The sequence below is a fragment of the Coenobita brevimanus genome, chromosome 60 (genome assembly GCF_032717465.1).
Source record: "Coenobita brevimanus isolate Jiangsu-jjx chromosome 60, ASM3271746v2, whole genome shotgun sequence".
NCBI lineage: Eukaryota > Metazoa > Arthropoda > Malacostraca > Decapoda > Coenobitidae > Coenobita > Coenobita brevimanus.
In genome coordinates, this window is record NC_137013.1 from 31,185,230 (window position 1) to 31,211,920 (window position 26,691).

The 26,691-nt window shown below is 41.8% G+C and overlaps 1 protein-coding gene across 1 annotated transcript in view; it reads left to right on the plus strand.

The window, feature by feature from the left end:
* hop (tyrosine-protein kinase hopscotch) overlaps positions 1-26,691 on the plus strand; it is a 271,133-nt gene that overhangs the window by 121,415 nt on the left and 123,027 nt on the right. The window contains exon 12 of the mRNA XM_080275140.1: positions 6,747-6,875. Coding sequence (XP_080131266.1) covers positions 6,747-6,875 — 129 coding nt within the window. The remainder of the gene's footprint in view (positions 1-6,746; positions 6,876-26,691) is intronic.

The following is a 26,691-nucleotide window of genomic DNA, read 5'->3' on the forward strand; positions in this document are numbered from 1 at the left end:
ACAGTCAGATCTTGTTACACATTTGATTGGTGTGTAAAAAATTGATACAGTGAAGAACCAAAAATAATACTCAGTTTCACAATTATGATGATGAAATTCTCTTGTGCAGTAATTGTGGTGATTGCATACAACAATCCTGTGTGTACACAGTGCCTCGCTCGCAGCCTGACAGTTGGACATTTGAACCAAGATGACTGCCCAGTGTTTGCATTCACTGTAATCATCTTCCTTTCATTTCATTTCATCTGAGTAAAGCCATTGAAACATTATTGCTGTCACCAAATAACAGTGCAAGTGTGCAACAGATAGTGGAGTGTGTGATATTAAGTGGATTGATAACTTTTGTGTGTGTGTATTTACCTATTTGTATTTACCTATTTGTAGTATACAGGAATTGAGCAATGCTCATGTTGTCCTGTCTCCATATCCACATTTATCAAGTCTACCTTTACACACATGAATGTTTTTCTCATGCACCACCTCTTTGTCTAAGTCGTTCCAAATATTTAAGTATTTACCTAATATACCTAATTGTGATATACACAGAATGTACTATGTTCGTGGGTTTCCGTCGCTGTTTCTCAATAAGTCGAATTTAGCTTTAAACTCGTTTAAGTTTTTAGACTGGACGATCTCTTTGTCCAGGCTATTCCATATTCTGTAAGGAAAGCTATATTTCTTGATATCCTTCAAGCAGCTTGACTTTTTCAATTTCATTCCGTGTCCTCTTGTTGCTCTCTTATCCCATACAAACAGATCTTCTTTGTCAATTTTATCTACTCCCACCATGGTCCTGAACACCACAATCATGTCTCCCCTCTTTCTCCTTTCCTCTAACGAAGGCAAATCCAGTTTTTCCAGCCTCTCTCTGTATGACAGGTCTGTCAGACTGGGGACCATCTTGGTTGCTGTTCTTTGTATTCTCTCAATCTTGTTTATATCTTTCTCTTTGTGTGGGGACCACACTACCGCTGCATATTCTGACCTGGGGCGGATCATGGCCACTATCAATTTTTTTATCATTTCCTCATCCATATAATAAATGCTACTCTTATGTTAGTCAAGAGTTTATAAGTCTCTCCAACTATCTTGTTAATGTGCTTTTCTGGTGACAAACTATCTTGGACCAGCACTCCCAAATCTTTCTCTTCTCTCCTTTTTGTGATTAATTCATTACCCAACAAATAATTCAGTGATGGCCTCCTGGTACTTTTACCCATTTCCAATATTTTACATTTCTTTACATTAAATTTCATTTCCCACGTCCGGCTCCAATTGTGTATCCTATCCAAATTCTCCTGCAGTATTTTACAATCCTCCTCAACCTCTGTCTTCCTCAAGATCTTTACATCATCAGCAAACAGACTTACATAACTGTTCACTCCATCTACCATATCATTTACGTAAATCAGGAACATTACTGGCGCCAACACTGAGCCTTGAGGGACTCCACTTGTTACTTCCCTCCATCCAGACATCCTATCCTTTATTACTGTCCTCATTTGTCTGTCTCTTAAAAAGTCTCTCATCCATTGCAGAAGTTTCCCCTTTAGTCCTCCTATATATTCTAGTTTCCACATTAGTCTCTTATGAGGTACCTTGTCAAAGGCCTTCTCTAAGTCTAAGTACACATAATCCACCCAACCATCTCTCTCCTGTACAACATCAATCGCTCTTGAGTAAAAGCTCAACAAGTTAGAAACACATGACCTTCCACTTCTGAATCCAACCTGACATTCAGTCAAAATATTCATCTCTTCCAGATATTTTATCCATCTGTCTTTCAGGATTCTCTCACACAATTTTGCGACCATGCTGGTTAGAGACACTGGTCTATAATTCAGGGGTTCTTCCGTTTCCTCCCTTGCAAATTGGTACCACATTTGCCCTCTTCCATTCTTTTGGCACTTTCCCCTCTTCCAGTGAGCATACGATTAAGCTGTGAATTTTATCCGCCAGTTGTTCTCTGCATTCCTTCAGTACCCAGTTAGAAATTCCATCAGGTCCTGGGGCTTTCCTTACCTCTTGAGTTTCCAGTAATTTATACACTTCCTGTACCTCCACTTTTATATCTTTCATCACCGGAACATTTCTAATCACTCCCTCCCCTTCCACAAGCTCCTTTTCTTTAGTGAAAACTGACTGGAAACGTTTGTTCATTATTTCTGCTTGCATTGCCGCATCCTTAAAGACCTCCTTCTACTTTCGGTTTGGTGATTCCTTCCTTTTGTTTCAGTTTGCCATTAACAAATCTATAAAACAGTTTGGGTTCATCCTTGCATTTGTCAGTTATACCTTTTTCAAAATTCCTTTTTTCTTCTCTATTCTTCTGTATTCATTTCTTGTTCTTTTATATTCTTCCTTTGTTCTGTTGTTACCTCTCTTTCTCCAATTGTTCCACGCCTTATCTCTCTCTTTTTTTTGCTATCATACACCTTCTATTAAACCACTCCTTTTTCCTGTTTTCTTTCCCTCTTACTCTTGGTACAAATTTTTCCACTCCCAAATTATAGAGGTCTAGAAAGATATCCCATTTCCTCTGTATCTTTCTTGTTTCTCTGAATTTTCTCCAATCCGCATTTTCAAAAAAGTTTCTCAATCCTGTAAAATTTGCTTTCCCAAAGTTGTATCTTTCCTGTCTATGAAGCTCGTCTCTTGGCTCGACGTTTCCTATTAACATCTGGAACTCAATGACCACGTGATCACTTTTTCCCAAAGGACAGAGATATTCCAATGATTCTATTACATCGGGTTCTTTGGTGAACAGTAAATCTAACCTTGCTGGTGTGTCCTCACCTTGAAACCGTGTCTCTTCTTTGACCCATTGCGTCATCACATTATTCATTATTATATTTAATAACATAGTGCCCCACGAATCCTCATCGCCTCCCGAGTACCATTCCTCCCAGTTCACCTCTTTACAATTAAAATCACCCACCAAAATTATATTATTGCTTTTCTCAATTATTTTTTGCAAATATCTAGCCATATCTGACAACATCTCATGGTAGTCGTCATCCTTCCATGCTCTCGTCTTTGGGGGAACATACACTACCGCCATATCTCTCTTAACATTCTCTCCAGTTTCTAATTTCATATATGTCACTTCAGCCCTGCCTTCTCCCATTTCCACAGTATCTACATTTATATTGTTCTTCACTGCTATCATCACTCCTCCTCCTTTTTTTTCTTTTCTGTCTTTTCTCCACAGTTTGTATTTACCATCTCCCAAATGAACATCAATATCTTCTCTTAATTTGGTCTCTACAAAGCACATGACATCAGGTTCATGTTCTCTCAAGAAATCGTTAATTTCGATCCTCGTCGATATGAAACCATCAGCATTAGTATATATCACCTTCAAATTATTTTTGACGTTTTTAATACCCTCTTCTCTCCTACTATCTGTCTGTACCACTTCCTCAACTTCTGATCTTTCACAACCATCCCCCTTAGTTTCCTTCACTTCTATTTCCTTAAATACCATTTCCTTACTTTCATATCCAATACTCTCCAAAAAAAAGTATTACATTCTTCCTCTGTCCTCTTATCATTTTTTTCCTTTACTTCTTCCTTTAATGATTTTAAAACTTCTCTTTCTTCTTCCTTCAGATCTTTTCTTATTATAATATTTTCCATCCCCGCCTCTTTGCTTAATTTCCAGGTCACTTTAAGTATCTCATTTATTACACTTTCTGATGTAAACTTGACTCTCATTGGTCTTGTTTCCCCTTTCTTATAAGGCCCTATCCTCCTTACTTCCTCAATTTCTTTTACCCACTTGTCTCCTTCGGGGTCAATCTTGCCTAATATTCCTCTCACCATGTTCGTGTCTCTCTCGAGTCTTACGAATCTAACCTTTTCTTCCTCTTCCCTGTTTCCAAATACTACCACACATCTGCTCCTTTCTACAGTTTCTCTCACTATTTTCTCTTTTTTCTTCAGTATTTTCACTACATTTTCTTCCATTTCTTTCTTGTTCATTTCCCTTTCTTCCTGGATGATCTCTCTTAAGCTGACCACTTCTTTCTGTTCTTCTTCTACGTGTGCCCACTTTGCCTTATGTTCTTCTAATACATTACTCACCTTCTCCATTTTATTAGTACTCTCTTCTAGTTTCCTCCTCAGTTCAACATTTTCCCGATTCAAATTCCTAATCTCTTCATTGGCTGTTTCATTGGATTGGATCAGACTCTGTATGGTAGTTTCCGTATTTACAGACACATTCTTTATTACTAGATTCTCTACTTTCTTTTCAAGTTCACTAATCCTCATAATTAATGTTTTAACCAGGTCCATGACATTGGTGTTTGCATCAAATCCTTGAAATTCTAGTCCCTCATTGTTTACATTTTCGGCCATGTTTGATTTTGGTTAAATACCAAAACAGCTGATACCAGAAAAAACTACAAACATTCATGTACAGTCTAGCCAATAAATCTTTACATTTTTGGTAGTCTGTTAACTTTCATTATTTTAAATTTAAAACAAGACCTTAGGAGACAGGACAGACCAAATTCCTGAAACTACTTAAGGTTAGCAGCGAAGGCTGGGACGTCTGCTCTCTTCGGCTGTTTCTCCGTGTGTGTGTGTGTGTGTGTGTGTGTGTGTGTGTGTGTGTGTGTGTGTGTGTGTGTAGTTGCTGTGTTTGTGAGCATAAGAGCTTAGTATAAATGAAACTGTATTTCCATATGTGGTTTATTTCATATATAACAATTAAGGAAATCACACACACACACACACACACACACACACACACACACACACACACACACACACACACACACACACACACACACACACACACACACACACACACACACACACACGGCTCATTACTGACACCAATTATGTTTTTAGTGTATATAAATGATGTAGTAACATTGGAAATGAAAGGAATCTAAATATGTTTCCTGATGATGCAAAAATACAAAGGAGAATTTCTAACACAGACTCTTGGAGAGAGCTACAAGAAGAATTGAATAAACTTATGAATGGAGTAATAAATGGCAAATGGAATTCAGTGTAGACAACTGTTATGTAATTAAGTTTGGTAAAAGTGGATAAAGACCAGATTGAGATTATGAGTTAGGAAGTAAAACTCTACACATCAGAAAGAGAGAAGGACCTAGGTGTGATTGTCAATCAGAGACTATCTCCGGCTGACCACATCAGTAAGAACGTACGGAACATCTATACACTACTTGCAAATATGAGAATAGCATTCACACACATAAATGAAGACATGCTGAGAAAGATAATAACATTCATCAGACCAACCCTGAAGTATGCATCAGTAGTCTGGAATCCTCATTTCAAGGAACACATAGATAAGATTGAAAAAGTTCAAAGGGCTGCTGCAAGATGGGTACCAGGCTTAAGGGATCTAAGCTGTGAAGAATGATTGGAAAAACTGAATCTGCCAGCACTACAGGAGAGAAGGAAAAGTGGAGACATGATAATGCCATATAAATGCATATCAGGGAAGGAGAAAATAAACATATATGAGTACCGTATAAAACATAATAACACACACACACACACACACACACACACACACACACACACACACACACACACACACACACACACACACACACACACACACACACACACACACACACACAAAAGTGGAAAAAGACCTGATTGGGATTATAAGTTAGGAAATAAAACCTTATGCACATCAGAAAGAGAGAAAGACCTAGGTGTGATCATCAATAACAGACTATCTCCGGCTGACCACATCAGTGAGAAGGTACAGAACATGTATACACTGCTTGCAAATATGAGAATAGCATTCACATACATAAATGAAGACATGCTAAGAAGGATAATAGCATCATTCATTAGACCAACCCTGGAATATGCATCAGTAGTCTGGAGTCCTCATCTCAAAAAGCACATAGACAAGATTGAAAAAGTTCAAAGGGCCGCTACAAGATGGATACCAAGCTTAAGGGACCTAAGCTACGAAGAAAGACTAAATAAACTGAATCTACCAGCACTACAGGAGCGAAGGAAAAGAGGTGACATGATAATGCTATATAAGTGCATATCAGGGAAGGAGAAAATAGACATAAATGATTACTTAACATATGGAGAAGCATCAGCAAGAGGACACTGCAAAAAACTGCATAAGAAGAGAGGTGATAAAGATGTAAGGAAATTCAGTTTCCCAAACAGAGCAATTGATCAGTGGAATGCACTACCGAATGAAATAGTGTGTGCCAAAACAATTCACAAATTTAAGGATATGTACGATAAATATGGTTTAAGACACGGGACAGTATGAGCTTGACTCATTCCTGTAAAGATACAATTAGGTAAGAACAATTAGGTAAGAACACACACACACACACACACACACACACACACACACACACACACACACACACACACACACACACACACACACACACACACACACACACACACACACAGAGGGAGATCTATTGGAGTTAACACCACCTGTACTGTAAATTCTTTTGGATTTAGTGGAGCTGTCAGTACTGTGTAAATGCTTTTACAGTGTTTGTTCAGTACTATAGAACAAAAAAAATAATCCTGTCATGGCTGGAACAGCTTTGGTATTCTGTACTAGCTACTTCCAGGTGATTTCCTTCAACAAAGGGTTAATCATAGGAGCCTAAAAGTACTAAGAAAGTCACAGTGCTATTGAAGTAACAGGTTATTACCATAGTCTTTTGCATAATGTAATTAAGACTAACAAACTGTGTGTGGTTCAGGTGGAGCTGATTGAGGCAGGAACGTACCTGGCAAGGGCACTGTGGTACCTGAATAGCGAGGGCATCCATCACAACAACATACGCTGCCACAACATCTTTGTAGCTGAACACACTGATCAGACATTCAAGGTTGGTGAAGAATGATGACTTGTCAGTTTTGTTTTACCCTCTTTGATATGTAAGGGTTTTATGTATGTTGAATCTGTCTTCTTTATTTTGACATTCGAGGGACAATATCAGACCAAGCTCTTTTCTGCTGAAGTAAAAAAAAAGATTGTAACAATTTGCCCCATTTACTCCCATTAAGGGAGTGGTAGGGGGTGGTAACCATCATTCACTCATCTGATGTAGTGCTCCCTATTTCTTCCTTCACCTTTATCGTTTTTCTCTGTCTGCTCTACTCTTGTCCTGTTTCTCCCATCCCTCATCACTTTCTGTTACTCTTCTTTACACTTCAGGTGGCTCTGCATTGAGTGACAAGCATAAGAATTACAGGAAACAATGTACAACATTGGATGGTAACCATATAACCAAATAACAGGATAATGTGGAGCCTACAGTGGAGCCCCATGTTTCGCACCTAATTGGTTCTGTGAAAAGTACCGTGAACCATGAAACCGCTAAAAGTGGGGCATTGGTCCAGTGGGAAATAGACCACCATGTCAGCTCCCCCTAAAGCCCATTTATGCTATGTAAAATTTACTGATCACACCTGAAAAGAAACTAGTATTAATGCAAAGTACATAATAGGCAATGAAACTCACATGGAAGGCTGGAGTGAGGTGCTTAACCCTCTCGTTACCATTCAAGGCTGCGTCCTACCGCGAGCGAGTACTCGGGAGGCAGGCCTCAGCGCCCAAGGCCACACACTGAGAGAGAGAGACCCCCCCACCCCCACCCGTCAACGCGCTATTTCCATGCACTTGATAGTTCATAAACAATTTATCCCCACACCCCTTATTTATGCTTCAATAATTGTAATTTTTTTTCACCGTTGTCTTGAATAAGTGTACTTACACATGGTGTTATAAAAAAGATCAGTCGAATGTAAATTATGTCAATTAATTTTTTTTTTTTACTTCAGTTTTTTTAGTTTTTTCTCATGGAAATATAATTTTTATCATAAATGTTACTGAGAAAAAGTTACAGGGAATTTATTTGGCTACATTTTGGTGTACAGTATAAAGAATTACTCTAGGTCATTTAGAGTCGATTTTACAGAACATGAAAGGAAATTATCTTACACTTGAGCAAGGCTCATAACACACTCACTGGGGCAGTGGGGCGACAGTGGGTGCAGAGTGGGTTGAGCGCAGTGGAGGGTTATACGGGGATGCAAGTCATGCTTTGTTCTTGCTCAGAAAATGTTCCATAACCAAAACGACAGGGGGCCATTTTGTTCGATGCAACTGGCTTCAAATGGTAATGAGTGGTTGAAATGTGTGCAGACGCAGCCTGTGTCAAATGGTAATGAGCGGTTGAAATTTGTACTGCACCCATAGACACAAAAGGATTAACTCCTTCTTTACCGAATTGCATTTGACAGTACATGTGTACTTCCATTCTTAAAGCCATTGAGGTACTGAAAAAATTTTGGAAGGATACATGTACAGGTAAGCCCTTAATTCACACGAGGGTTAGGTTCCCAGACCCTTCGCGTATGTGGTAAATTCGTGTATATGTTCTGCCCTTGTGTGCACATAATTACGCATGTCTATACATATATTACATCTGAATAATACTGTTTATGCACTGCATACACCTTATAAACTAGCATAAAGTATTAAAAACAACAAAAATGTAACAAATTTAAAACTGAAACCTGACAAGCACAGGCGTAGGTGGAGACACTTCAGCAGTCTGGTGCACTAGCCCTCACTGCCACCCATATGCTGCATTCTGCCTTCTTTATTGTATGAACAGTTGACTCATTCACCCCAAACATGCGGTTACAGGACAATTCACAGGCATAGGTGGAGACACTTTAGCAGTCTGATGCACTAGCCCTCACTGTCTCCCGTATGCTATGTTCTCCTTCTTTATTGTATGAACAGTTGACTCACCCCAAACATACGGTTCTGAGACAATTCACCATCAAGTCAATTCACCGTCAAAACATGGACAATTCCCCGTCATTCTATTAATATACGTATTGATTAATTAATACTTTAATAACTAATTTTCAGGGGGATTTTATAACTCATATAAGTAAAAAACTAGTGTACTGTACTTGCTAAATAAACTGGTAAGTAAATAAATGACGGGGAATCGTCCTGACGGAGAATTGTCGCCGACATTCCTCCCTGAAGTCTGTCCAACACTTTAACTTTCTCTGTCAGCAACATCACTTTACAAGTCAGTTTTGGTGTGTTACCACATGCATCACTAGCACTACACTTATGCCCCATGTTGACAGACAAGGCAAGCAATTACTGGAAGGCAGAAAAATAAGCCACAAATAACGATTTGCAAGTCATGCGTGGTTCGACCGTCGGATTCAAACTGACTGCGTGGTGCGTGGTAGACCGATCTCCCAGGCTCCCACACACACACATACACACACACACATACATATATGTGTGCACACGGGCAGCAGGTAGGCATTTTTTATATTTTATTCATTTCTCTTGTATATTGAAATTACTTATTTGAATACTATAATTTTGTTTTAATTATTGTGCGAAAAATTCGTGGATAACCGAAATCGTGTGAAAAAAGTTCGCATGAAATAAGGGATAACCTGTACTTCCAAACATCATGGTTGTCTGCACAGCTTTGCTGCCTCAGTAAAGCTCTTATAATCCTTCCACGTGGTTTTCAGCAGCAGAAAAAGCTGAACTATATGGTAACACTCTTTTTTTCTTGACCAATGGTAACATTATTATGTCATACATACGTCATGAAACCTCATTAGTTTCAACCAATTGTAGACTGTATATATGATGTAATTTCTCAAGCACCAATCAGATTATCAGCCTCCCCACCACCCATGCCTCCCCTACAAGTCTGTGACTATTTTTCAAGTAAATTTGTGAGTGATGACTTAGTGTGCCTGCGGCCCTGGAGGGAATGTGTACTCCGCGCTAAACCCCACCACAGACCCCTGTTATACGGAAACATGTCATCAGGTGATGAGGAGGAGGATTTTACTCTCCAGGATGAGTCTGATAATGAGTGGTTGTCAGAGGAAAGTGACAATGATCCATTGTATGAGCCCGAAGAGAGTGTGGGTGGGAACAGAGACGACATTGAAAGTTGTGTCATCCACATGCATTCCTCTCTTTCATCTTTCTCTTACTATCCCTTCTTTTTCTATTCCTTTTATTTTTCTTTACTGTTTTACTTCCTACACCCATATTCTTTTCCTTTCACTTCAGTTTTTCCCCCTCTTCCTTCATTTTTTCTTCACTTCTTTCATTCTTCTTTATCGCATATGGCCTTGCTTTGCCTGGTCGTGTCTGCCTCGGAGTGTGCCTGTATATAGGTCACCTTCTCACCCACAAAAAACCTATTACTTACTGCAAGAAATCAACATGAATTACAAGGTATGTAAGTACACGTATAAACTATGCATGTTACTGTTTTCAAGCCTAAATATTAATTGGTTATTTATGTATGTATATTTTGGAAGGAGGTAAAGAAAGTAAGGCAGTGTGAAAGGGGAAATAGTAGGGGAGTGAAAGATAGGAATAATAGATTGTTGGTGGAGAAGAGAGAGAAATTGAGGAGATGGAAGAAGCACTTTGAGGATTTGTTGAATGTAGAGAGTGAGAACAGTGTGAGTATAAGTGGTTGGGGAATGGCTGGGAGAAGAAGAGATGAGAGGAGGGAGGAAGAGATCAGTAGGTCGGAAGTAGTGGAAGCGATGAAGAAGATTAAGCTGGGAAAGACCCCAGGAATTGATGGAGTGTGTGGTGAAATGCTTAGGTATGGGGGTGAGACTGTTGTGGAGTGGATATGGAAGTTGTGTAGATTGGCTTGGGAAGAGGGAAGGGTTCCAGAAGACTGGAAATCAGGTATAATTGTTCCTCTGTACAAAGGAAAAGGAGAGAGAGAAGTATGTGGTAACCATAGGGGTATTTGCCTTCTTAGTGTGACTGGTAAAATATATGGTAGAATACTCATTGATAGGGTTAGGCATATGACAGAGGCACTAGTTGGAGAAGAAGAAGGGGGATTTAGGAAGGGAAAAGGGTGTGTAGATCAGATATTTGTTCTAAGATGTTTAGTGGAGAAGTATCTAGAGAAGGGAAGGAAAGTGTATGCTGCCTTCATGGACTTGGAGAAAGCTTATGACAGAATAGATAGGCAAGGTATGTGGAAGGTATTGAGAATATATGGAGTGGAGGGGAAATTGTTGAGTGCTGTGAAGAGTATGTACGAGGGAGCTAGGGCTACGGTGCGAGTGGATGGTGAGCTGAGTGAGTTCTTTGATCTCAATGTGGGACTGAAACAGGGGTGTGTGATGTCTCCATAGCTGTTTAATATATATATGGATGGGGTTGTAAAGGAGGTGCAAGGTAGGGCAGTGGATGTGGGGGTGGCCCTAATGAATGAGGGTGAGATTTGGAAGCTTCCGGTGTTGCTGTTTGCTGATGATACAGTATTGTTGAGTGAAGATGAATGGGAGTTGCAAGGTTTGGTGAATGAATTTGGGACAGTGTGTAGGAGGAGGAAGCTGAAAGTTAATGTAAACAAAAGTAAAGTTATGGTGTTTGAGAGGAATGAAGTCACAGAGTGTGCAGTGAGGTTGGATGGTGAGGATATGGAGAATGTGAGTGCATTCAAGTACTTGGGTAGTGTGATGAGTAAGGATGGAACTTTGGGGGATGAAGTACGTGAAAGGGTACAGCAGGGAAGAAAGGTTGTTGGTACACTGAAAGCAGTGATGAGAAATAGGGAGGTGAGTATGGAAGTTAAGAAGTCACTGCATGATGGTATTGTGATCCCTACCCTGACGTATGGAAGCGAGGCGTGGACCTTGCAAGAGGGGAACAAGTCAAGAGTGAGAGCAGTGGAAATGAGTTACTTGAGAGGAGCATGTGGAGTGACGTGGAGGGACAGGTTGACGAATGAAGAAGTGAAGGAACGTTGTGGGGTAGATGTGGATGTGGTTGAAAAGATTAGGAGAAATACACTGAGGTGGTTTGGACATGTGGAGAGAATGGAGAATGAAAGACTGACTAAGAGGGTGTATGTAGGTGAGATGGAGGGAGGGAGAGGGAGGGGTAGACCGAGGGTGAGGTGGAGGGATGGAGTTGAGAGGTATATGAGGGAGGGGGGGGTGAGTTGGGGGGAGGGGAGTCAAATGGTGGGTGACAGAGTGACTTGGAGGCGTTTTGTCTGCGGGCACCCTTTGCGGGATTAGGGCGTCGGGCTATAGATAGATAGATAGATAGGTATTTTAACAAAACTTATAAAAAAAATGTAATATATATATATATTTTTTTGGCACAATCTTTTGGGGTTTATCTGATCACTGATGTTAAAAAAAAAAAAAAATGAATAACACAAAGTTATTAGCTTGGACGCGATGATGAATTACCCCCCCAACCCCCGATCACCAAAAATGTTCCCTGACAACTCGGTGTGGGAGAGGTGGTGGCCATCGTTGCAGGACATGGTGCTCGGTAAAGAAGGGGTTAATGGAAGGGATGGGGATGTAATTTCTGAGGCAGATGGTGAGGCTGTTGCACTCCACCACCTCTGGCACCTTCACCTTCCTCTGCTTCTGCTGCCTCCGCCTTTCCACCCAATACATCCATCCTATGCTGCATCTCGTCTGTTTGCTGCTCCTGCACAGACCTAGAGAACTCCTCATCCTTGAGCAGGTCCATGATGGCATCTGCACTGGGTTGTGCTCCATGCTTAGCTGCCCCTGCTGCTTGCGCTGTGTCTTCCGCCTCCTCCTTCCCAGGATCTGCTGAGGTAGTGGGTTATCAGAGCTTTCTCTCTTGTGTTCACTTTCTCATTGAATACAGTGTTTATCAGCTTTGCCAATGCAGAAACATGGAACAGGCAGTCATGCTTGCTGGCAAACTCTGCTTGGTTGATTTCCTCCTGCAAATTCTTGAGAGAGCAGTCACGATGAAAGTGATGATGATGTTGGAGTTTTGTCGTCTTCTTTTGGTTGCTGTACTGGCTGCTGCTGTTCTATATCGTCCACCTCCAACTCCAACATTTCTGCAATAGACACTGTTGATGTGTCTGATCAAGCGCTCCAGTTCGTTGTTGGTTATGTCAGCAAACCCTGAAAGTCCATGCACGCGGTTGGGTTACATTTTTCTCACCATGAACAGAGAGGTTTTTGCGCAAAACCTGGTGGTTGGGAATATATGCAGGCCACTGCTAACCATGAAATCATGAATAATGTCACCAAGCTTGGGGCTCCACTTTACTTTGGTGTCCCTGTTAATAGGGTGGAGAAAGACAAATGCAGCATTTGTCTAGGAACCAGGCCTTCACACTCTTTACCATAGGTGCTGTGTACTGCAAAGGAACATCAGTTCACTGCATGGAACAGTCCTGCAAGTGTGGTTGCTTGCTTGTGATTGAAGGGTCCTCTTGGCCAGACGGACAGTGGTTACTCAGCAACAGCCATAATTCCCTTTGAGGTGTCAGGGCATAAGTCTGGGCTATTATTGTTCAATTACATTTAAGGGTAGGTTACCGGTGTACTTGCATGTGGTAGTACATGGTCAAAAGTCATCTCATGTGGCTGAAATCTATAGAAGCCATCAGTCCACCTTGGGCATTGTGGCCATAAAGGGAATTCATTAGATATGTGACTGTGTTCTATTTATTACACTGCAAGTCAGTTGGTCATTGAGGGTACACCTATCACTTAGAGCTAAGATTGGACTGCATTATTGGAACAGAATCTGCTAAATTTAACCTTTTGGTCCAAAGCTACGTGTGAACCAGATCAGTGGGTTAATTTTGAAGCTTTTTGGTAAGTACTGTATGTGCCCTGTCCTGCCCATTCAACTCTTTCAGTCCAATGACATACATTTCATTTTATTTTTGCTACCTATCTATCTATCTATTGCCAGACGCCTCAATCCCGTTTGGGGTGGCCACAAACAAATCGCCTCCAAGTCGCCCTGTCCCCCGCCATTTCACTACCCTGCTCCCAACTCACACCCCCCTCTCTCATATACCTCTCCACCCCATCCCTCCATCTCATCCTCGGTCTCCCCCTCCCTCTTCCACCCTCCACCTCACTCACATACACTCTCTTCGTCAGTCTTTCACCCTCCATCCTCTCCACATGGCCAAACCACCTCAGTGTGTTCCTCACAACGCTTCCTATCACATCCACATCAACACCACAACGCTCCTTTATATCCTCATTCGTTGACTCCACAAGCTCCTCTTAAATAACTCATTTCCACTGCTCTCACTCTTGACTTGTGTCCTTCCAACAACGTCCAAGCTTCACTTCCGTACGTTAGAGTTGGTATCACAATACTGTCATGTAGTAACTTTTTTACTTCCATGCTCACTTCCCTGTTTCTTATCACTGCTTTCAAGGAACCAGCAACCTTTCTTCCCTGCTGTACCCTTTCAAGCACTTCACCCTCCAAACCTCCATCCTTACTCATCACACTACCCAAATACTTAAACGTACTCACATTTTCCAATGGTATGGAAGTATTTCAGAAACAGTGTAAATAAACTGGTCTGCTATGAGGCTAATTCTACATTAAATACAAACACTGAGAAAAGAAGGTTGCTGGTTCCTTGAAAGCAGTGATATTCTTCAACTTAGAAAAGATATCTGATATTGAATATGTTGGTGAAGGCTATGTGTAACTCATCCAGATCAAAAAATTGTTTCTAAGCTGACTGAAGTAATTTGAAGTTAGCAAGAATAAATTAAAAATAACATCCTCTGGCTGAATGGAAGAAGAGCCATAACCTGGCTGCAGTTAGCAAACTGGAACTCATGAACCACTCCACAGCTGCACTGGACCAAAATTCCAGGGGTGGATGGGTGGGAGTGGGAGTAAACCAGATCACTGGGCCTGGAATGAATTGAATTTCACTAACAATCTCACTTCTTTTCTCAGTGTTTGTATTTAATGTAGAATTAGCCTCATAGCAGACCAGTTTATTTACACTGTTTCTGAAATACTTCCATACCATTATCCTTCTTTCAGTCTAATAGTGTCATAATATACCTATGTGCTGTTAAAAAATTCCCTATATCCTAGCTGACTGAACAGTTGATCTGCTACATTGTAGCAACTTGTCACTCTGTAAGCAACCTTCTCAAAAGCATCATTCACGAGATACAGTGCTACCCTCCATCCACACCACATATACAGCCTGCTTGTTGTTGTGCTCCAGATTCACTTGGATATTAATCCAGTGGAGTAAAGGAAACCAGCCATTGAAGTGTGTTTTGCATGCTCCCAGATAACTATTTTTGAGGTTGTGTTGAAGGAGTGTCTGTTGTGAAAGTGAAGTTTGTAGTGAATTGCTCCTGAGTTGTATTTTGTGTTGTGAGAGTGGGTAAATGTGAAAGAGGTATTTACGATGATCTTCAAAGAAAGATGAATGCAGACCACTCTGAAAACAGGAAATTATTCTGGAGATATGCAAAAATATAGAAGTGACAGTGGAAAGAGGTGTGGAAGTATGAGGCATGAAAGTGGAAGGCGGTGGCTCAATCGGTAGAGAGTTGGCCTTCAGTCCTAACGGACCCGGGTTCAAATCCCGCTGGGGCAGAGAAAAGTTTAAAGATTTGGATTTCATAAATATCAGACTTTACTGATCTACCAGAAGACCCGCCGACATGTCATAAAAATACCCCCGCTAATACCAATACACCAGTCCTGTATGAGACAACCCTAGCATGTATTCAGTAAGGACGGTGGGTGTTAGTGCCGAAGTGGTGACATGTAGAGGTTTGTGGTATGTAGGAGGACTACTGGGCCTTGAAAGCAGGCTGTGAAGCCTATGCCCAGAGTCAGTCTCACACACACACACACACACACACACACACAAAAAGTGGTCAAGTAGAGATCAAGTGAGGTGCAGATGTAAGGAGTATTTTGAAAGGCTGATGAATGGGAATGGTGAAAGCAGAGTTGCTATGAACATGATTAGTGGTATGCAGAGAAAGACTGTAGTGTCAGGAAGCATGACATTAGCAGGAGTGAAGAATGTTGCAAAATGGTTGAAGAATAGGAAAGCTGCAGATGTTGATGAGATATATGCAGAGATGATTAAGTGTAGTGGAGAGAGTGGGATGAAGTATTTGTTGGAGATGTAAGAAGGTGTGGATGATTGAAACTGTACCAGCAGGGTGGAAAAGGGCTGTGATTGTGCCTTCTACAAGACTGAAGGCAAATGAAGTGAATGCAGAAATTATTGTGGTGTAAGTCTCATGAGTTTATTGAAAGGTTCAGTATGTAGAAGAACTTTCTATCCATGTATCTATTCATCAGTCTGTCTGTCTATCTATTGCCGGATGCTTTAATCCCATTAGGGGTGACTGCAAACAAATCATCTCCATGTTGCCCTGTCCCCTGCCATTTCACAGTCCTTCCCCCAGTTCACAACCCATCAGTAACACAAAGAGTAGGCCTGCATACTCTCCAATGCAAATTTCTCTAACTGTCTACACCAAACTACATGCACAGTACACACTACACTTCCGTTTCCAAAATTTAAAAAAAAATCATGGCTACTCGACACTCAGCCTCGGAGTCCCCAGGGGGGGGGGACCATAAATGCCCCCACCTTCCACCCCTCTCCTGGTGATGACTTGAGCTGCTTGGAACCTCTGTCTGACTCACTTCTTCTTAATTTCTGCAACATTTGTGGCCTTTCCTCTAACTTTCGCTCTGTTGAGCACCACCTCTCCTCCTCTAAACCTCACCTTCTCTTTCTGACTGAGATTCAGCTGTCTGAGGCAACTGACAGCAAACCCTTTTCTATTTCCTCCTACTTTCTCTATTCTCATTTCAAAGCCAAAGGTGGATGTTGTGTATATGTACACAACGACTTATCTTGCTCTCGTGTTCCAGAACTTGATTCCTCTGAATTCTCTACACTCTGGCTTTGGCTTTCCTGTCATTCTCTGACTAAGTATATCTGTTCTGTTTACTTATCCCCTGATTCTACTGACTATCAAAAATTCTTCGACTCCTTACTTCAATGATGGAACACATTCTATCCATTTCTCCTTTCTCTGAAATCTCCATTTTGGAGGTTTCAATGTTCACCACCACCTTTGGCTCTCCTTTCCTTTCACTGATCCACCTGGTGAACAAGCCAACATCTTTTCTATCCTTAATGACCTAGAGCTACTTGTACAGCACCCTACCCGTATCCCAGACCGCCTTGGAGAGAGCTCCAACATACTTGACCTCTTCCTTACAACTAATCCTACTGCTTACACTGTTAATCTTTTCTCTCCGTTGGGCTCCTCCGATCACAACCTTATCACCTTAACCTGTCCTATCACTCCGGTACGGCATGTGGACCCTCCAAAGAAACGTAGTCTGTGGCACTTTGGAGCTGCGAATTGGGAGGCCCTCAGGCAGTACTTCTTTGATTTTCCATGGAATAATTATTGCTTCCATGGCCTGGAGCCATCTGAGTGTGCCTTACACATTACGGAGGTTATTCTTTCAGGCATGGAAGCATACATTCCTTTCTCGTATCCTTTGTCTAACGCAAGAAAGCCTTGGTTTAATCATGCTTGTTCTAATGCTGTCCGCAACATGGAGAAGGCCTACAAAAGGTACTGGAGCCAGCCAACCCCTGAATCACATCATCTTTACGTTTCTGCCCGGAATCGTGCTAAGTCTGTTCTTCGCTCTGCTAAAAATAATTTCATCCGTACAAAATGCTCTCAACTCTCCAACTCGAATTCTTCCTGCTGCTTCTGGTACCTTGCCAAAAACCTTTCTAACAACTTTACCTCATCATCCTTCCCTCCTCTTTTCTACTCTGATGGATCTGTAGCTCTTTCTTCTACTGATAAAGCAGATCTCTTCGCTCAGACTTTCTCCTCCAATTCCACCATAGACGATTCCAGTGCTGTTCCTCCATCACTTCCCCCCTCTGACTTCCTCATGGCTGACTTTAAAATTTCTTTAGCCGATGTATTTTCTGCCATCACTGGCCTTAATACTAACAAAGCATATGGGTCTGATGGAGTTCCTCCTGTTGTTCTCAAGAACTGTGCTTTTGTGCTAACACCCTGCCTAGGTAAACTCTTTCACCTTTGTCTTTCAACTTGTACCTTTCCTTCTTACTGGAAGTTTGCTCTCATTCAGCCAGTCCCAAAGAAGAGTGACCATTCCCAACCCTCTGACTATCATCCAATTGCTTTAACATCCTGTATTTCGAAAGTCTTCAAGTCAGTTTTTAATAGAAAAATTTTAAGGCATCTTTCCTATCACAACCTTCTTTCTGATCGTTAGTAAGGGTTCCGTCAGGGATGCTCCACTGGCGATCTTCTCACGTACCTTTCAGACTCCAGGTCATCCTCCATTCAGGGCTTTGGCGAAAGCTTTGGCATTGCTCTTGATATCTCAAAAGCTTTCGATCGAGTCTGGCATAAATCTTTAATTTCCAAACTGCCCTCTTACAGTTTCTATCCTTCTATCTGTGCCTTCATCGCTAGCTTCCTTTCTGGTCGTTCTATAGCCGCTGTTGTAGACGGCCATCGTTCTTCTCCTAGATCTATGAACAGTGGTGTTCTTCAGGGCTATGTCCTATCACCAACTCTCTTCCTTTTATTCATCAATGACCTTCTAAGCTGTGCATCTAACCCTATTCACTCATGCGCTGATGACTTCGCAACAGGTCAGCTCTGGAACTGTCTCCCTCTGTCTGTATTTCCTGCTTCCTATGATCTCCAGTCTTTCAGATGCAGTGTGTCCAGGCATCTCGAAATGATCTGATCTTGAATTTGGCTCTCTCTTGTATTTTGTATATCTCTTGGAGGGAACTGTTATTGCAGGCTCATGGCCTTTGGTTCCTTCTTCCTCGCAAAAAATAAATATATATATATACTGTATATATATATATACATGCCTCTCCCCTTCATCACTCCATCCCATCCTTAGCCACCTCCTCCCTTTCCTCCCACCACCTCACACACATACACTCTCCTTGTAATGCTCCTGCTCTCCATCCTCACCACATGGCCAGACCACCTCAGTGTATTTCTCCTAACACTTTCTATCACATCCACATCCACACCACAATGTGTACCTTCACTTCCTTATTTGTCAGTCTCTCTCTCCATGTAGCTCCACATGCTCTTCTCAGATAACTCATTTCCACTGCTTTCACTCTTCATTTGTGTCCTTCCCACAAGGACCAAACTTCACTTCCATGCATTAGAGTTGGTGTCGCAATACTATTATGCAATGATTTTTTTTTTTTTACTTCCATGCTCACTTCCCTATTTCTTTTCGCTTCATTCAAAGAAGCAGCAACCTTTCTTCCATGGTGTACCCTTTCAAGCACTTCATCCTCCAGACTTCCATCCTTACTCATTACACTAGACAGGTACTAAAATGCACTAACATTTTCCATTTCCTCATCATCTAACCTCACTGTACATACAGTGACTTCATTTCTCTCGAAGACCATAACTTTACTCTTCCCTATTTTCACCTTTGGACTTTGTTTGTATGTAGAGCGGAAGTGAGAGGAGAAAACATTAGTAAGAGAGAATAAGAAGAGAGTGGACGAGGAATTTGGAAGGAATTTGAGTGTAAAATGGAGGGAATATAAGAAAATGTTCTGGAAAGAGGTAAAGAGAGTTAGACAGGGTACCAAAGAAGTCAGTTGGAGAGTGAAAGGTAAAAATAGTAGATTACAAGTGGAGAAAGAAGAAAAAGTGAGAAGATGGAGAGAACACTTTAAGGAATTGTTGAACATAGAGAATGAAAGTAATGCAAGTATAAGTGGCAGGGGAATGGCTGGGAGAAGGAGGGATGTGAGAAGAGAGGAAGAAATCAGTAGGTGGAAGTTGTGGAAGCACTGAAAAAAGTTAAAATGGGGAAAACCTCAGGAAGTGATGAAGTGTGTGGTGAAATGCTGGAGCATGGGGGAGAGATAGTAATAGAATGGATGTGGAGGATGTGCAGATTGGCCTGGGAGGAAGGTAGAGTCACGGAGGTTTGGAAGTCAGGTATGATTATTCCCCTGTACAAAGGAAGTTTATAGAGGTTGGGGGAGTGGACTTTCTGACCACTACTTGGTGGTGGCCAGAGTTAAAGTTCAAGTAAGATGGAATAGAAGAAGGGAAAGACGAGAGGAAGGAGTAGTTGCAAGGAGAGTGGAAAGGTTACAAGAGGATGAGAAAAAGGCAGAGTATAAGAGAGAAGTGGAGGAACGATTGGGCAAATATGAGTTGGAGCAGATGGGGGACATGGAAGGTGTGTGTAGAATATTTACAGAAGAAATATGTGCTGCATGTGATGTGGTGTGTGGAAGGAAGAGAAGATGGAGGGGGGTGCAAGGAACAGCGTGGTGGACTGAAGAGGTGAAATGGGCTGTGGCACAAAAGAAGAAAGCATACAATGAATGGATGAGAAATAGGGGCGTGGAAGAAGTTGAGAGGCGGAAGAGAGAGTTATATGTAGAAAGAAAGAGAGAGGTGAAAAGATTAGTAAGAGAGAGTAAGAAGAGAGTGGATGAGGAATTTGGAAGGAATTTGAGTGTAAAGTGGAGGGACTGTAAGAAAATGTTCTGGAAAGAGGTGAAAAGAGTAAGACAGGGTGGAAGTGAAGTTAGCAGGGGAGTGAAAGATAAAAATGGTAGATTACTAGTGGAGAAGGGAGAAAAAGTGAGCAGATGTAGAGAACACTTTAAGGAATTGTTGAACGTGGAGGATGGAAGTAATGCGAGTATAAGTGGCTGGGGAATGGCTGGAAGAAGGAGGGAGGTGAGAAGATAGGAAGAAATCATTAGGATAGAAGTTGTGGAAGCAATGAAGAAAGTTAAATTGGGGAAAGCCCCAGGAATTGATGGAGTGTGTGGTGAAATGCTGAAGCATGGGGGAGAGATAGTAGTAGAATGGATGTGGAAGATGTGCAGATTGGCCTGGGAAGAAGGTAGAGTCCCGGAGGATTGGAGGTCAGGTATAATTATTCCCTTGTACAAAGGAAAAGGGGAAAAAGAAGTGTCTGGTAATCATAGGGGCATTTGTCTTCTTAGTATAATAGGAAAAGTATATGGTAGGATACTTATTGACAGAGTTAGAGAAAGAACAGAGAAATTAGTTGGAGAAGAACAGGGAGGCTTTAGGAAGGGAAGAGGAGGTGTAGATCAGATATTCATTCTCAGATCCTTAGTGGAAAAGTTTCTAGAGAAGGGAAAGAAGTTGTATGCGGCTTTCATGGATTTGGAGAAAGCATATGACAGGGTGGATAGACTAGGATTGTGGAAAGTGTTAAAAATATATGGAATAGATGGGAAGTTGTTGAATGCTGTGAAGAGTATGTACGATGGTGCGAAGGCTGCAGTGCGTGTGGATGGTGAACTAAGTGAATTTTTCTCTTTGAAAGTTGGGTTGAAACAGGGATGTGTCATGTCTCCATGGTTGTTCAATCTGTACATGGATGGGGTAATAAAAGAGGTACAAGGTAGGGTAGTGGATGTTGGAGTGGCCCTGGTGAGAGAGGATAGTGTTTGGAAACTCCCTGTACTGTTGTTTGCAGATGATACCGTGTTGTTGAGTGAAGATGAAGGGGAGCTGCAAGGCTTGGTGGATGAGTTTGAGAGAGTGTGTAAGAAACGGAATCTAAAGGTGAATGTAGGGAAGAGTAAAGTGATGGTCTTTGAGAGAGGTGAAGTCAGTGAATGTACAGCGAGGTTGGATGGTGAGGAATTGGAAAATGTGAGTACGTTTAAGTACTTGGGTAGTGTGATGAGTAAGGATGAAGGTTTGGAGGGTGAAGTGCTTGAAAGGGTACAGCAGGGAAGAAAGGTTGCTGGTTCTTTGAAAGCAGTGATAAGAAACAGGGAAGTGGGCATGGAAGTGAAAAAGTTACTACATGACAGTATTGTGATACCAACTCTAACGTACGGAAGTGAAGCTTGGATGTTGTTGGAAGGACACAAGTCAAGAGTGAGAGCCGTGGAAATGAGTTATTTAAGAGGAGCCTGTGGAGTCACATGGAGAGACAGGCTGACGAATGAGGATATAAAGGAGTGTTGTGGTGTTGATGTGGATGTGATAGGAAGCGTTATGAGGAACACACTGAGGAGGTTTGGCCATGTGGAGAGGATGGAGGGTGAAAGACTGACGAAGAGAGTGTATGTGAGTGAGGTGGAGGGGGAAAGAGGGAGGGGGAGGCCGAGGATGAGATGGAGATATGGGGTGGAGAGGTATATGAGAGAGGGGGGTGTGAGTTGGGAGCAGGGGAGTGAAATGGCGGGGGACAGGGCGACTTGGAGGCGATTTGTTTGTGGCCACCCCAAACGGGATTGAGGCGTCTGGCAATAGATAAGATAGATAGACAAAGGAAAAGGGGAAAAAGTAGTGTGTGGTAATCATAGCGGCATTTGCCTTCTTAGTGTAATAGGAAAAATGTATGGTAGGATACTTATTGACAGAATTAGGGAACTAACAGAGGAATTAGTTGGAGAAGAACAGGGAGGCTTTAGGAAGGGAAGAGGTTGTGTGGATCTGATATTCATTCTTAGATCTTTAGTGGAAAAGTTTCCAGAGAGGGGAAAGAAGTTTTAGGCAGCCTTCATGGATTTGGGGAAAGCACATGGCAGGGTGGACAGACAAGGATTGTGGAAAGTATTAAGAATATATGGAGTAGATGGGAAGTTGCTGAAGGCCATGAAGAGTATGTATGAGAGTGTCAAGGCTGCAGTGTGTGTGAATAGTGAACTGATTGAATTTTTCTATTAGAAGGTTTGATTGAAACAAGGATATGTCATGTCTCCATGGTTGTTCAGTCTGTATATGGATAGGGTTATAAAAGAAATGCAAGGTAGGACAGTGGATGTTGGAGTGGCCCTAGTGAGAGAGGGCATTGTTTGGAAACTACCAGTACCGTTGTTTGCAGATGATGCTATGCTGTTAAGTGAAGATGAAGGGGAGCTGCAAGGCTTGGTGGATGAGTGTGGGAGAGTCTGTAAGAAATGGAATCTAAAGGTGAATGTAGGGAAGAGTAAAGTTATGGTCTTTGACGGAAGTGAAGTCAGTGAATGTACAGTGAGGTTGGATGAGGAGAAAATGGAAAATGTGAGTATGTTTAAGTACTTGGGTAGTGTGATGAGTAAGGATGGAAGTTTAGAGGGTGAAATGCTTGCAAGGGTACAACAGGGAAGAAAGGTTGCTGGTTCCTTGAAAGCAGTGATGAGAAACAGGGAAATGTGCATATAAGTGAAAAAGCTACTACAAGACAGTATTGTGATACCAACTCTAACATGTGGAAGTGAAGCTTGGACCTTGTTGGAGGGACAGAAGTCAAGAGTGAGAGCAGTGGAAATGAGTTATTTGAGAGGAGCCTGTGGAGTCACAGGGAGAGACAGACTGACAAATGAGGAAGTGAAGGAGCTTTGTGGTGTGGATGTGGATGTGATAGGAATTGTTAGGAGGAACACATTAAGGAGGTTTGGCCATGTGGAGAGGATGGAGAGTGAGAGACTGACGAGGAGAGTGTATGTGAGTGAGGTGGAAGGGGCAGAGGGAGGGGGAGGCCAAGGATGAGATGTAAGGGATGGGGCGGAGAGATATATGTGAGTGGGGGGTGCGAGTGGGGAGCAGGACAATGAAATGGCAGGGGACAGGACGACATGCAGGCGGTTTGTTTGTGGCCACCCCTTATGGGATTAAAGCATCTGGCAATAGATAGATAGAGAGATAGATTCCGTTTCTTACACACTTTCCCAAACTCATTCACCAAGCCTTACAGTTCCCCTTTGTCTTCACTTAACAATACAGTATCATCTGCAGACAACAATACAGGAAGCTTCCAAGCACTGCCATCTTTCATTAGGGCCACTCCAACATCCATTGTTCTACCTTGTATCTTTTATAACCTCATCCATATTCAGATTGAACAACCATGGAGACATGACACATTCCTGTTTCAATCCAACATTCAGATAGAAAAATTCACTCAGTTCACTATCCACATACACTGCAGCTTAGCACCCTCATACATATAAAAGAACAGTTCATTCATTCAGTCATTATCTAATCCTGTGTTGCCCCATGAGGAGTGTAGGAGCGGGGCTAGGCAAATTGCTCCTGACATATAAGATGAGAGTGACCAACCTCACTCATCGCTGAATGGCAGTACGTGAGCAATAAACCCCAACCATCCCTTGGATATAAACCTGCACTGGCTCAATCCAATTAGAGCGACAGAAGGATCTGTGTCAGGAAAGGAGGTTGTGCATTTGTAACTCGTATTTGAAACAAAAAGATGCACATTAATATACATGATGTAGTGCTTATAGAGAGGTTGATGCTGGGAATAGTTTCTGATACCAGGGCTGTGAGAGGATGATGTGGAGTTCTGTCTGGTCATATGATTGTGGTATGCAAGATCAAGCTGAGAGGAGTGAGTTGGACCAGAAGAGAGAGGAGCAGTCAGGGAGAAAGACTGAAAGTCGAGAAGTTGAGAATCAGAGAAATGGCAGATGAATACAGGACCAAAGTAAGGGAGGAGTTGGAATCAATGAATTGGAATGAAATGGATGTGGACAGCTTTTGGAATGCAAATAGGGATTGCTTAGTTAGGAATGCTATAGGGTGTGTGATGTGGCAAAAGTAACAAAAAAGAAGAAAGGTATGGCATGGTCTCAATAGCATGGTTGTAGGTACTTGTAGGGAGATAGGGAGGTCGATTGTAGATCGTTGAAATACTGCCAGAATAAAGTCGTAAGACTTAGTATGGCCCAAACTTGTTGCTGCTTATTAAATGGTGGGTCATTAGCTAGAGTGAATAGGTAGGTCTCTCTCTCTCTGTCTCTCTCTCTCTCTCTCCCTCCCCCCTTTGTGTATCAGCGAGGTGAGTTAAAGCACTCTTGGGTTATGGAGTTTATTGTACAGTTATAACAAATTGTGATTTACAGTGTAACATAGTGTGACGGCAAAGCCTTCTAGCTGACCCTCTTGTTATCGGGCCTTCTCTCCAGCCCCTTCTGACCTGAAGGGAATCTCTCCGACATTGTATACAGCTTGGAGAGGATGTGTTGTGTGATGTAGTGTCTGGTAGAGTTCCATTCATGTGGACTAACCAACTAGAGCTGGTTACCTCATGTGTTTGAATACGTTATGAAATTCTTGGTCGTCTGGACCACAAAGAGATTGTTTGAGATACGTCATATGTTAAGCATTCTTGGTGGTCTGGGACAGCAAGATTGTGGATATACATTATGTGGATTGACATTCTTAGTGAGACGCTGTGTATGTCCCCAGCAGATACTACATCCTGTACATTGTGATATATGTATATGCTAGTGCCCTTATAATGCTTACATATTGCTCAGTCACGCACAGCTGTCGTACTAAAGACAGTAAATATTGTCATCACATGTTAATGCATACTATCTACACATTACAAGCAACTTGTAAGCTAAATAAGTGGAGTACTTAATAATGTAAAAGTAACACAGTTATGATAATATAGTGATTATAATTGCATGATCAGGGATTTGGCACCCCTTTTTAATGTGACAGTGTTCAGATTGACTCTGTTGGATACGTTTATGTGAGGCTACAGAATGTGGTGAAAGTTTTTGTCCCATCAGATAGAGCCAGAATTCCGAGGGCTTGAATGATGAGTGAATGGAAGCGTGGCCTTTTGGATTTGGGCAGACTTGGGCTGTCTGGACATTGCTAACTCCTCACCCTGCCCCAGGGTGGGAGAGGAGGTCTGGATGATAATGATGATGATGATTTACTTTGTCAGGTGTTACCTCAGGTTTTTCACTTGTGTCAGCTGAAAAGTTAGCTGTTTGTATTATTGTGTTTGATTTATACAGTTCCTTGTAAAATTCTTCAACTCTCTTCACCATCTTATCATTGCATTTAATGGCTTCACCATTTATACAGTTCTTTGTAAAATTCTTCAGCTCTCTTTACCATCTTATCATTGCATTTAATGGCTTCACCATTTTTGTCTTTCTTTGATATAATTTGTTGCTTTCCTTCAGACCTGTTTCAGAGTTTTTCCCTTTTTTGATGATTTCTTTGATCTGATCCATGTGTCTCTTTCTTCTTTCTTCTATCAGTGTCTTGTTCATAATTCAGCTCATTCTATTTCATCTTTCTTTGTTTTTGCTTTTCATTTGGGGGAGGCAATGGATAAATCAGTAGAGAGGTGGCCTGCAGTCCTAACGGACCCGGTTCAAATATCCGCTGGGGTTTCCTGTACACCAGGAAACCATTTACTGTGCTGGGTGGTAACCATATAACAAAATTTTGGCACTTGGTGGTTTAGTAGGTAATTACGGCACTCCAATTGGATTGAGCTGGTGAAGGTTTATATCCAAGGGACTGTTGGGGTTTATTGCTCATGTAATACCACTCAGGGATGAGTGAGGCTGGTCACTCTGATCTTAAATGTCAGGACCAACTTGCCTAGCCCCGGGCTCCTACGTTCCTCATGGGGCAACGTAGGATTGGATGATGGATGGATGGATGGATGGATGGATGACAGGGAACAGTTTATGGATTCGAATTTAATAGAAAGGAGACTTTACTGATCTACCAGAAGACACGCTGACGTGTCACAAAAGCACCCCCTTTAATACCAATACACCAGTTCTGTATTAGACAGCCCTAGCATGTATTCAGTATGGACGGTGGGTGTTGGTGCCAAAGTGGTGATATTTGGAGATGTAGGAGGACTACTGGACCTTGGGGATATGCCCTGGGGATAGGCCCTGGGGATAGGCCCTGAAACCTTTGTTCAGAGTCGGACACAATAAACAAAAA